Source organism: Staurois parvus, unplaced genomic scaffold, assembly GCF_062004578.1.
Source record: "Staurois parvus isolate SC_StPar_1 unplaced genomic scaffold, SC_StPar_1.0 ptg000165l, whole genome shotgun sequence".
Classification (NCBI taxonomy): Eukaryota; Metazoa; Chordata; class Amphibia; order Anura; family Ranidae; genus Staurois; species Staurois parvus.
Genome location: NW_028317961.1, coordinates 12,727,711 through 12,741,051, shown reverse-complemented (window position 1 = coordinate 12,741,051; position 13,341 = coordinate 12,727,711). Strand labels below are relative to the sequence as shown.

At 40.7% G+C, this 13,341-nt stretch overlaps 1 protein-coding gene across 1 annotated transcript in view; it reads right to left on the bottom strand.

The window, feature by feature from the left end:
• Positions 1-3,564: 3,564 nt before the first annotated feature.
• PEX7 (peroxisomal biogenesis factor 7) overlaps positions 3,565-13,341 on the bottom strand; it is a 312,578-nt gene continuing 302,801 nt past the window's right edge. Inside the window, exon 10 of the mRNA XM_089676224.1 lies at positions 3,565-3,898. Coding sequence (XP_089532350.1) covers positions 3,827-3,898 — 72 coding nt within the window. The 3' untranslated portion in view covers positions 3,565-3,826. The remainder of the gene's footprint in view (positions 3,899-13,341) is intronic.

Sequence of the window (13,341 nt, the reverse complement as noted above, 5' to 3'; positions counted from 1 at the left end):
TTCTCTGCCAATATGTCTTAATCCTTTAAAAGACTTCTAGAACCTTTGGTTTCTAGAGGCCAAAAATGTCACATCTTCTTTTCCCCATGACCCTGTTCAAAAATCAGAACCTCCTTTACTTGAAGATATTATGGAAGAAAGTATTGAGGACATGGATTTTGTAGTGGAGGAAGCAGTGAATTTTCTTACTTTTGAAGCCTATGAGGTACAAGCTATGGTCTCGCACCAAATGCTTTCAACTGTGGACACACTAATTGATGTGCTGTGCACTAGTCGTCTAACAGCAGCTGGTTTTACACAGCCAAAAGCAACTTCTATGGGTACCAAGAAACTGCCTAAATTTTTTCCTATACACACAAAGACTGACTGTGCACGTTTTGAGGACTGGTTCAGACTTGAAAAATGTTTTACTCCTAAGCTTTTTGCTGATATTTATCCTATAGAAAAGGATTTTTAAAAATAGTCTATTCTGGTAATTAATCCTGCAATTTCAGTTCAAAATATTTTATTTGTTATTACAGGTACTTACATAGCGCCGTCAATTTACGCAGCGCTTTACATACATATAGTACATTCACATCAATCTCTAATCCTCAAGGGGTATACAATCCAAGGTATACAGCAGAATGTTCCTTTTTAAGGGTTCTAATTGAAGTCAGGGTAAAGGCCTTTTTTGCTCTTGCAGGTCCAGCCCTGCAGCTGCCAATTGTTACCACATCTATTTTCCAAACTATTGCTAAATGACTGGGATGCAAGAACAGAGACCGGGTCTTTGAAGGCATTGCTCTCTTGGAACAATTACAGCTGCCTTCAGTCCTATTATTTTGTGATGCTCTTCACAATTTAATTTGAAGGGTCTCAAGAACCTCTCTTACCTCTTTGTGCAGCACTTCCAGGATGTTTCAATAGGAGTGGGTGCCCGATTAGGTGGGGGGGAGAAAGTAGGGGAGCAATCATTGTCCCTGGCTTGTGTTCCTCTCCCACTGCGGCCGCAGTCTGTTCCTTTTGGGCGGCTGGCCCATCCTGGCATTTTAACAGCTGCCAAAGCTGCCTTATGTGGCTGGTGCCAGCCCAGGGCCTGAGATGCTTGGGCCCCATACAAGTGTATGGACTGTCTTTCCTTGATGGTGGCCCTAGAAGGGGCTAAACTTATGAGCTTGCACACAGGCCTACAGCATTCATAAATGTCTCTGAATCAATGGTCAGATATTCTGGCTTACACTCAGGTGACTGGATGTGTACCAAGTTTGTAAAGCATGACAAATGGGAAGAAACCACCAAAAAATTAAAATAAGGCCAGAAGGTAGCACACATCTGTACTGTGTATTGTGTGTGTGTCATTGTACAGGTGACATGAGGAAAAGAGTGAAGGATCAATGAATGCAGAAAGAGAGACAATTAAGCATTAGTGCTGTGATACATAAAACACAAAGGAAAAAAATAGTGCTGCTGCCACTCTCTCAAGGAGTTATAATAGGGCTATGTCATATGAGTGATAATCCACCAGCAATGGGATTGCTAAGAGACTGCCCACCTGTTTCTATGTAATAACTCTCTCAATAGCCAAGAGAGTGAGATGTCGCTTGCCTACTTTTGTATGCAGTGTTACTGTTACTATCAGAGTCCCATCAGTACTGATGATCGGACATCAGTAGCCTGTTATGTGATACCACAAAATCAACACATGGCACAGTATGTTGAAAGGTGTCACTGAGCCTTAAACTACTCAAAAAATTGCAAATATGTATTCAAAACTATCCAGGAAAAGTGCACTTGCACTGAGTACTAATGCAGGGTGGGTTTTGTACTGAGCACTAATCCAGAGAGGGTTTTGTACTGAGCACTAGTCCAGAGAGGGTTTTGTACTGAGCACTAGTCCAGAGAGGGTTTTGTACTGAGCACTAATCCAGAGAGGGTTTTGTACTGAGCACTGATGCAGAGTGGGTTTTGTACTGAGCACTGATGCAGAGTGAGTTTTGTACTGAGCACTGATGCAGAGTGGGTTTTGTACTGAGCACTGATGCAGAGTGGGTTTTGTACTGAGCACTGATGCAGAGTGGGTTTTGTACTGAGCACTGATGCAGAGTGGGTTTTGTACTGAGCACTGATGCAGAGTGGGTTTTGTACTGAGCACTGATGCACAGTGGGTTTTGTACTGAGCAATGATGCAGAGTGGGTTTTGTTCTGAGCACTAATGTAGAGTGGGTTTTGTAATGAGCACTCATCTAGAGTGGGTTTTGTAATGAGCACTCATCTAGGGTGGGGTTTGTAATGAGCATTAATGTAGAGTGGGTTTTGTATTGAGCACTAATTCAGAGTGGGTTTTGTAATGAGCACTAAGGCAGATTGGATTTTACAATGAACACCAATGCAGAGGGGATTTTGTACTTAACAATGCTGCATAGTGGGTCTTGTACTCTGCACTAATGCAGAACGGGCTTTGTACTGAACAACACTGTATAGTGTGTCTTGTACTGCACATTAATAATGCACAGTGGGTCTTGCAATAAATACCAATGCTGAGTGTGTTTTGCACTGAGCATTAATGCAGAGTTGGTCCTGCAATAAACAGACACAGAATGGGTTTTGTACTGAGCAATAATGCAGAGTTAAGGGTTTTGCACTGAACACAACTGCAAAAGTGTAAGATGTATTATATATTATTTTATTTGTTGTATATACAACTCTCTGATCACACTAACATTCTGTGAACTGTAGATCAACAAATTATTTCAGGGGTTCTCTGAAATCTGAATATTATTTTCAAGGGTTCCACCAGGGTAAAAAGGTTGAAAAGGGCTACTATAGAGGAATAACCTATGAATTAACTGAAGGAAATTAGAACTCACACTAAGATATATTGTCATGCAAAAGTAAAAAAAAAAATTAAATAAAAAAAAACCACATAAATTTTGCATATAATAATGCTGCTTTCCTATAGTAAAACACCATGCCACTGTCCATGGGGCTCCAATTTGTGAAAACTCATTAAAAAGAGTTTATAAAAATCATTCAGAAACTTATGTCAAAAGGTGTCATCCTCTTTTACATGCAGATGCATTAGTGCTGAACATAAAAGGTCAGAAGAAACAGCTTATTACAATGAATGACATTATCTGTCCATCATCGCATTACACTCCCACCCACAAAACATCATAATCACAGATTTGCAGAGACACGCGCCCTAAATTTGTTTGCATTTAGAAAATTAGGAGTGAGTTCTGAACCACCCCATTTCTGCGATCTGCTTGGCTTAGATCATTATTTGAGAAAGACTGGATCAATAAAGAACCCTTTTAGTGTGCAGAACAAGGCCAAATGTAGACTAGTCCACCTACACTAATTCATGTGGGTGTGAACTATACAATGAAAATTTCATAGGACAAAAATAAAAGAACATTGTTAATGTAGGTAATTATCCATAATATAAAGATTCATAAATGTCTTCCTGATGTCTTGAAATAGTCATTCAGAAGATCTGCCAATGTAATGCAAAAAGGAAGCTCTATGTGCAGACACAAGTTACACCTCATAGAATCAAATATCTTCAAGATGCCCAGGACATTTCTTGCTTTATTTCTTTATTTTTTTTCAAAGATATTTCCATATAAGTCAAGACAATCTTAGTTATTGCATAGAAAAAATGCAATTGTTTACATAATACAAAGTTTTTATTGTAATTCAGATCCATTTAGACACTTAAGTCTTTCTGGCTATCAGTAGTCAAACTAATCATAAATAGAAAAATATGACTGGCTAAAATATTGTCACATCAAGTTGGCAATCATTTTCTACCTAGAGGTTTTTCTCCTTTCTACAGAAATGATCATTGAAGAGGGACTGAAAGACAGGACGGGGTATATACTTTCACAGTTTCATCCCACGCACAGTCTGCTACCTGTAGAAGAAAAAAGAGACAAAGTATAATGTGGTACTCAAGAGAATAACATCAGACTACAGAAAGGCAAAGAAACATTTCACCACAGAGCATTTACTATTTTACTGTGGTTCAAACAACATAAAAAAATGTAAAAAGTCTCCTTCCTTGATGATTCATGTAGTCATACATGTCCATGGCATTTTGATACAAACTAGTAGGCACTGTTAAATTTTAACATGGATTTCATACGCTTACTTTTTCCTTCAGTCTGCAGGCTGAATACACAAACTAACACAGGGCTCAAAACTTCATGTCCTGAGCTACTAGTCAGGCACCCGGCACCTAATTCCACCCTAAAAGGCTTATCTCTGTTAAATGTTTTACAGTGGGGATCGAAAGTTTGGGCACCCCAGCTAAAAATTTGTATTAATGTGCATAAAGAAGCCAAGGAAAGATGGAAAAATCTCCAAATGGCATCAAATTACAGATTAGACATTCTTATAATATGTCAACAAAAGTTAGATTTTATTTCCATCATTTACACTTTCAAAATAACAGAAAACAAAAAAATGGCGTCTGCAAAAGTTTGGGCACCCTGCAGAGTTAATATCTTGTACTGCCCCCTTTGGCAAGTATCACAGCTTGTAAATGCTTTTTGTAGCCAGCCAAGAGTCTTTCAATTCTTGTTTGAGGTATCTTTGCCCATTCTTCCTTACAAAAGTCTTCCAGTTCTTTGAGATTTCTGGGCTGTCTGTCACGCACTGCTCTTTTAAGGTCTATCCATAGATTTTCAATTATGTTGAGGTCAGGAGATTGTGAAGGCCATGGCAAAACCTTCAGTTTACGCCTCTTGATGTAATCCCCCGTGGATTTCGAGGTGTGTTTAGGATCATTATAATATAAGTGGTGAAGCGCTCAACTTAAATACTGGTGACAATTCATACCTAAATACACTTGTAAATCAAAAAACTAGTGCAATATTCCCATATATAAATATTACGTCCCTGGTGGTATAGTGATGAACAAATAATACCTCTTAAACTATGCAAATAGGCAAATACAAATAAATAAATAAAAAACTAGTGCAATATCCTCATATAAACATAATATATCCCTGGTGGTATAGTGATGAACAACTAATACCTCTTAAACTGTGCAAAAGTGATACTTGAATACAATTAAACCAATTTAAATAAAATATTAATTACAATAAATTAAATAGTGATGCCACACTGTGCAAAAAAACATGAAAAAGTGTTCAAATGATGTCACTCCATGCTGCAATAGTGCTCTTCATGAAAATCTTGACGTGACTCCCCTCAATAATAGCCAAAATGCCCCCTCACCTTCCACATTCGACCCTTGCGGGTCACAGAGCTTTATATATATATATATATATATGGACTCAGACACAATGGACTCAGACACAGGGCGCATATGGAAAACAAAAGCAAACCTCCGTAGTGCAACACTGTTTTAATGCACTCAGCGATATAATAGAAAATTACACTCACATGTCCTCACATAGAGAGAAGCAGTTCCCATGTGCTATGGGTGTATACAGGTGTACAAAGATGGCGTCCGAACCCGGAACCGGAAGTACGTCACCCCTATGACCGGAAATACGTCGACGCGTTGCGCCACGATTACGTGGCTTCTTCAGGATCCTGAAGAAGCCACGTGATCGTGGCGCAACGCGTCGACGTATTTCAGAAGCCACGTGATCGTGGCGCAACGCGTCGACGTATTTCCGGTCATAGGGGTGACGTACTTCCGGTTTCGGGTTCGGACGCCATCTTTGTACCCCTGTATACACCCATAGCACATGGGAACTGCTTCTCTCTATGTGAGGACATGTGAGTGTAATTTTCTATTGTATCGCTGAGTGCATTAAAACAGTGTTGCACTACGGAGGTTTGCTTTTGTTTTCCATATGCGCCCTGTGTCTGAGTCCATTGTGTGAGGGGAATTTTTTGGAGTGTAACTTACTGCCTGGAGGAGGATCTTGGTCGGTGGAGGCAGTGGAGGAGAAAAATATCTGGCAGAGTCCGGTGTGTGAGGGGAGTTATTGGAGTGTAACTTACTGCCTGGAGGAGGATCATGGTCGGTGGAGGCAGTGGAGGAGAATAATATCTGGCAGAGATACATTATATATATATATATATAAAGCTCTGTGACCCGCAAGGGTCGAATGTGGAAGGTGAGGGGGCATTTTGGCTATTATTGAGGGGAGTCACGTCAAGATTTTCACGAAGAGCACTATTGCAGCATGGAGTGACATCATTTGAACACTTTTTCATGTTTTTTTGCACAGTGTGGCATCACTATTTAATTTATTGTAATTAATATTTTATTTAAATTGGTTTAATTGTATTCAAGTATCACTTTTGCACAGTTTAAGAGGTATTAGTTGTTCATCACTATACCACCAGGGATATATTATGTTTATATGAGGATATTGCACTAGTTTTTTATTTATTTATTTGTATTTGCCTATTTGCATAGTTTAAGAGGTATTATTTGTTCATCACTATACCACCAGGGACGTAATATTTATATATGGGAATATTGCACTAGTTTTTTGATTTACAAGTGTATTTAGGTATGAATTGTCACCAGTATTTAAGTTGAGCGCTTCACCACTTATATTATTTTGGTTCACATATCTTGCGGTATAGAGAATAGGTGATAGCAGCTAACTCACTAGGTTCTGTGGAGCGCAGGGGGATTTCTGTATGTTTAGGATCATTATCCATTTGTAGAAGCCATCCTCTCTTTAACTTCAGCTTTTTCACAGATGGCATCAAGTTACCATCCAAAATTTGCTGAAATTTTATTGAATCCATTTTTCCTTCTACTCGTGAGATGTTCCCTGTGCCACTGGCTGCAACACAACCCCAAAGCATGATTGATCCAACCCCATGCTTAACAGTTGGACAGAGGTTCTTTTCATTAAATTCTGTGCCCCTTCTTCTCCAAACGTACTTTTGCTCATTCCGGCCAAAAAGTTCAATTTTAACCTCATCGGTCCACAGAACTTGTTTCCAAAATGCAGCAGGCTTGGCTATATGTTCATTTGCAAGCTTCAAACGATGATTTTTGTGGTGAGGACGTAGAAGAGGTTTTCTTCTGATGACTCTTCCATTAAGACCATATTTGTACAAGTATCTCTTTATAGTGGAATAGTGTACCACAACTCCAGTGTCTGCCAGATCTTTCTGGAGGGATCGTGCAGTCAAACGTGGGTTTTGAATTGTTTTTCTCACAATCCTGCGAGCTGTTCTGTCTGATATTTTTCTTGGTTTTCCAGATCTTGCTTTGACTTCCACTGTTCCTGATGACTGCCATTTCTTAATTACATTCCGAACAGAGGATATTGACATCTGAAAACGCTTTGCTATCTTCTTATAGCCTTCTCCAGCTTTGTGATCGTCAACTATTTTCAGTTTTCTAGACAACTGCTTAGAAGAACCCATGGTGTTGATTGTTGGGGCAAGGTCAGATGAGTCTGGGCATTTAAAACCTTTGAGATTGACATCACCTGGTCTTCCCAGACGATGATTGAGAACAATCCATGACACTGGCAGGTCTCAGCTTGTCAAAGGGGGCAGTGCATGCTATAAATTCTGCAGGGTGCCCAAACTTTTGCAGACGCCATTTTTTTGTTTTCTGTTATTTTGAAAGTGTAAATGATGGAAATAAAATCTAACTTTTGTTGACATATTATAAGAATGTCTAATCTGTAATTTGATGCCTTTTGGAGATTTCTCCGTCTTTCCTTGGCTTCTTTATGCACATTAATACAAATTTTTAGCTGGGGTGCCCAAACTTTCGATCCCCACTGTATGCGCTTCACATGAATGGAGTGCGATTTTGATGCGGTGCTGGAAATGCACTGAAATTGGTGTGAATTCTGCACTGCATCAGTGTGAATTCTGCACCGCATCAGTGTGAACCGGGCCTAGGCCTGGTTCACACTGATGCAGTGTGGAATATTTCAATTTCTGTGCATTTCCAGCATTGCATCTAAATCGCACTCCGTCCATATGAACCACTGGGGGTGTGCATGTTAACGACACGCCATAATTGGTTTGCAAAATACAGTGTGATTTGCAGAATCGGATCGCATGGGTGTGAATTGGTGATCATTTTAACGCTAATCACTTCTTCAACCCCACCAAATAGCGGCACTATGGCAAAAGGATCCAGCGTTAATTTAGAAGGCTCCACGTAACCCTGTGATTGCCGATAGTACTGTAGAGGAGCCTGTGGTGGTGAACCCCTCTAATACCTATCTGCTGCGACCAAAGTAATGCAGCAGGTCAATGATCAGAGAGTGAGGAAGGAGGGGGGGGTCCTGCAGATGTACTGTGCTCCAGTATATGGATCTATAGCATAGGATCAGCTCTCCTGGGCAGAATGTGTGATCTCAGTGCCTTAGGGAAGGATGGTATACATTGTTCCTGCTGTTCCATGATGTGTCCCCATTTAACCCTCCCCACCTCCTCTTCTGTTCCTATGTTGTATGTGCCTCGGCTGCTGTCCCCTGCCTGACCTGTGCAGCTCTCTCTAGCCCTGTTTGGGGGGAGAGTCCAGTGTCCAGTTTTCCATTCACTGGTGCAGCTGTCTGCCCCAGTTCCCTGTCTCATACTGCACATCTGGCTGGCAGCTGTGTGCCCTGGATCTCTCTCCCCCTGCTACTGCTGCCGGGGCTGCACTCTCTGAAGACACAAGCTACTAAAGACAGGCCGGGCTGAGGGATGAAGCGGATTCCCACAGGGAGATGTTGGCAGTATTGTCCCAGCGGGAGAGCACTCAGATTCTGCAAGGAGTGCCCGCACAGCCAAAGCTGTAAGCATGGAGCTCTTGGCAACACTGGATAGCCAGAGGGAGGGGAAGAGGCAGAGTTGTGGAGGAGGAGACAGGGCAAATCACTGGGGGCTATAGAGGAGAGGAAAAGGTACCGGAGGAATGTGAGCAGAGCTGATAATGGTGAGATGAAAGGGCTGAATGCTGCAGGGTACCAGGACATGGAGCTCTAGGGTCTGTCTACACAGGCAGAGGGGCATTTCACTGCCCCCCTATCCTGGCGCTAGCCCTGCCTAAGGCCTGGGGCACACTTGCCTCCACATTATTTCCACCTGCAAAATGCGAGCAGGCAAGTGGAAATTTTGAGACCTGAACTAACAGATACCTCCATCCACGCTAACAGCCTGGATGTACAAATTTTGCCTGACTGGCTACTGCATTCTGACAGATGCCTGTGGCGGTCAGAATACCTTTTCAGCCGGCAATTTTCCGCATGGCTCAGTGGTGGATAGGGATCTGGGGTGTTCTGGTACATCATAGACTTAATAATCACAATAGGTAACGCCAAGGAGGGTGGGGGGGGGAATTAGAGGGAGGAGAGAGGCGAGAGAAGAGAGACGGGGGGAGGGAGACAGATCGCACTTAAATATGCAGTTTAGTTTTGGGCACCAGTTCACAAAAAGGCTATTGTAGAACTGGAGAAAGTGGAAAGAATTGCAGCCAAACTGATAACAGGCTTTGAGGAGTTCAGCTATGAAGAAACTGGAAATTAGTTTCTCTTAAGAAGAGGAGATTAAAGGAGGATATGATCACCATGTATAAATACATAAGTTGTCCATATAGTGAACTCAGTGTAGAGTTACTCACTTTAAAGACATTACAAAGGACAAGGAGGCACGCTTTACGTTTGGAGAAACAGAGATATACCCACCTATATGAAAAAGCTTCTTCACAGTAAGAGCTGTGAAAATGTGAAACATGCTCCTTCAAGAACTAGTTCTGGCCAGCTCAGTAGATTCGTTTCGTTTTTTTGTTTTTTTTTTTAAAACAGAGTTGGATGCTTTCCTAAATGTACAAAACATAACTGGATATTAACATTTATAGGCAACACCGCCAGAGATTGCCGATTCAGGGAATATTCAGTTGCCTTCTGGGGGATCAGGGAATATTTTTGACCATATTTGGATCATGCTTTATTGTTTTTTTGCCTTCATCTGGAACAGAGGGTATAGCATTCTGTAGAGGGATATTTGATTTTTATTCTATTTATTTTTTTCTATGGGTTGAACTTAGATTTTGATGTGTTTCTTCAACCTGTGTAACCTACATCTCTTACTTTTTTTTTTTCTTTTAAGGGCACCATAGCGCAAAGATGGTTCACAGCTGCGCATTGTGATGAGCTAATATGCAAGTCTTTTACGGTGTGTTGAGGATTTGCTTTTGAGTCCCAAAAGCAAACCTTCAATATATCACAACGGACCAGCATATTAGCACATCACAACTCTGTTGTAAACAATCTGTGTTTTGTAGAATGTATACTGCATACATTTCTACATTGAATTTCAATTGCCTCTAGTCCATTTCTATTAATCCAGTGACAAATATTAATTTTGCCCTATGAATATGCAGTGCTGTACCACACATTTCACAGAGCCTGCCTTCTGAACTACAGAGGTTGCTGAGAGGAGGCGTTTCAGAGGCACAGTCACCACAGGAAACATGCCACATCATCACTGTTTGCAGGCAGCAATGTACCATAGGATATATCGTCCTTAGACATTGAAAGTAAACCAAAGGAATGAGCGAAGGAAAAGCCACAAAGAATGCAGGGAATCCAAGAAGTTGTGGTAAGTGATCGCCAGCAAACAGGCAGCATGACCATGGGGGGACAGGTTGTTTTACTGTCTGTGGCTGCACAACAGCATGACTGAGATCACTTACCATTTTACTGCATCTTGAATCTATTACCAGTGTTTTACAGTATTCAATTGTAATTTTAAAATTCAGTTAGGGTAACTCTGTAGCTCACAGTTAAGATGGAAAAAATACACTATACCTAATATTATATGCGTTTCTTTGAAATTTCTATTTTGACTGGGGGAAAATGTTTTAATCTACATACATACATATGCATACGCTCATTATGATTGTAGGTGTATACATCACAATGCACAGAAAATATTGCAACCCTGTTAGGACTGAGACCTTTTTAGTACAGCCTTTTCCTCATGCCACCAGAGCTACTCAAGCAGATAGTAAGATTGACTAATGAATCAATTCACTGATCTCCTTAGATTAACAAACCGTCCGAATATATAATGGCTTTGCAGGTAATGAAGTGAAATTGACAACTGGCTTCACCTTATGTACAGTACTTATATTGATAGATGTGCTGTATACCTCACAGTGCAGACTATTGATTAGATAAGGGCTATAATCTTACGTGTCACTGAGTTGATTATCACCCAATTGGCATTCATTGTTATTACAAAGGCTCTATTATTACCTACAAACTAAGCAATCAAGCATAGATCTTGAAAAAAAAACCCAGCAATGTACAGTATTAGCATACTGAAAAAAAGCAGCGATAAAGCTGCTGTATTCAGTCAATTTCTTGGATGTGTACTGAGGAGCGGGTGTTACAAAAGTTCATCTCACTTGAATGTTTTTTGATATTTAATGCTTTTGGGGGGAAAAGTCTCCCCATTTTTCAGAGCTTAAGCATTCGTTGATAATAAAATCACACCGAATGCAATAGGGGACTTCTGTTAAGGCTTGATGAAGACTTAAATAAGAATTCCAGGAATTCTTTCTCCATGAAGTGGAGCTGTGCCAGCACTGCATGGGTTAACTGCTCGTTTTTGTCTAGGGGTGAGGAGAGCAGATGATCTGCCAATCTGAGCGCAAAAACGAGTCTGTGTCGCTTATGCACACACCCCCACCTCCCCGGGGTCTAGACGTCTTGTTCATTGGACTGTCCTTGACGTCATCACACCCATTGACCGACTCCGGACATGAAGATGGTAGAAACAGTCTACCTCTGAGGATCAAAGGATCAGGTGAGTATAGCCTTTCTGTGCACCCCTTGACAAAAAGAGCAGTTAACCCATGCAGTGCAAGAACAAGCAAACTGCAAGGCAAAAAAAAAAAATTCTGCTTTGAACTGGCCAATCGATGGATTGAACATTGCCAAGGTTAGTAGGGACCGGCCCAGATTTTATCCATCTATGGGCAGGCTGATGATACCCAAGTCAACCCATGGACCGACTTGGGTACAACCAGCGTGTCAGAATTTTAGCATTACAATTATTGCCAGTGGCTATAGCCGCTAGCAATAATTATTGTGTTCTCCCAGGAAGGATGGCTCCCGGCACTCCTCTGCAAAGTGAACACAATAGCTTTGCAGGAGGGATGCCCCCATCAACACAGTCAGTATTGCAGGAAAGAAAATCACATAATCTATCGCCTGTCTTACATCTCTAGTTTGCACTGAAGGTAGCCTTCTGAGTCTTTTTTCCCCCTAAAATGTGTTAACTGTATTTGATTCCTTTAACCATTAAATGTTCAAAAAGTCCTTCAAGTGAGATGGACTTTTGTATTTGCTTCTTTGAAGTTAAAATCTCTTTACAGTAGATCCATCGGAACCAGCTTTCACTTCTGTTACTCCAGCGCTATCATATATACATCAGGCTATATTCAGTCAGTAAGTTTAAAGGATAAGTCCACCATTAAAAAAAATAAAATAAATAAATTCACATTTTTTTGCAGGTAAAAAAATGTGCATTTGTTATTTTTTTCTTAGGAGCCTGTAAAGCATTGAATCGCAATCAGCAGATTGCAGGTGTAATATCAGGATCCTGCAGACTTAGAGCTGTTTGCCCGTACTTATGGGCAGGCAGTTACTGAAGTCCAGGAAGATTAATGAACTACGAGAGCGCAAACCAGCACCCTTGTAGTTAATTGAGAAGTACAAGCTGTCTGACGCAATGGCTGATGGTAATTATAGGTGTGGGTGGAGTCCTGCACAGCCTCACAGTTTTTGAATTGTGACAGCGGGGGTGGGAAGAAGATACCCCACCCGCTGTCACAATAGAGAATGGATCAGGGTGGTGGCAGATAATTTAGTAATATTTTGCATATTACATCCTAACAATGGGTGTAATATGTAACATGTTACTGAAGGTGAATGTATCCTTAAAACCTGAGGTAAGCGGCAGCATTGGAAGGTGATGGTTCACTGTGGTGGAGCACATCAGCAACTTTATATTGAGCACGCATGACATATGCATGTCAAAAAGCACAATATTTTGAAGAACGAAATTTCTCACTCAATATTTTGGGACTTTTATGTATTTGTTTATGTTAGTTTAATCTGTATGAGTTTACATGCCTTTTTTACAGTATATATGAAGTTTATAAGAGGAATATGAATTATTAGGCTCTATATATACAAGAAAGGTTGGGATTCACTGCACTTTATTAATATAATCAGTTATATTACTAATTGTATATTAAAAATTTACTTGTGAGCCAGTAAGGTGTATAATAAACAGCTTCTATCAATAAGATCGCAGGCTATTTTGCTCACCCTCATAAATGTGAGTTATCAGTGCATACAAATGAAGAAAATATAGATGCCGCGCTCTATCAAG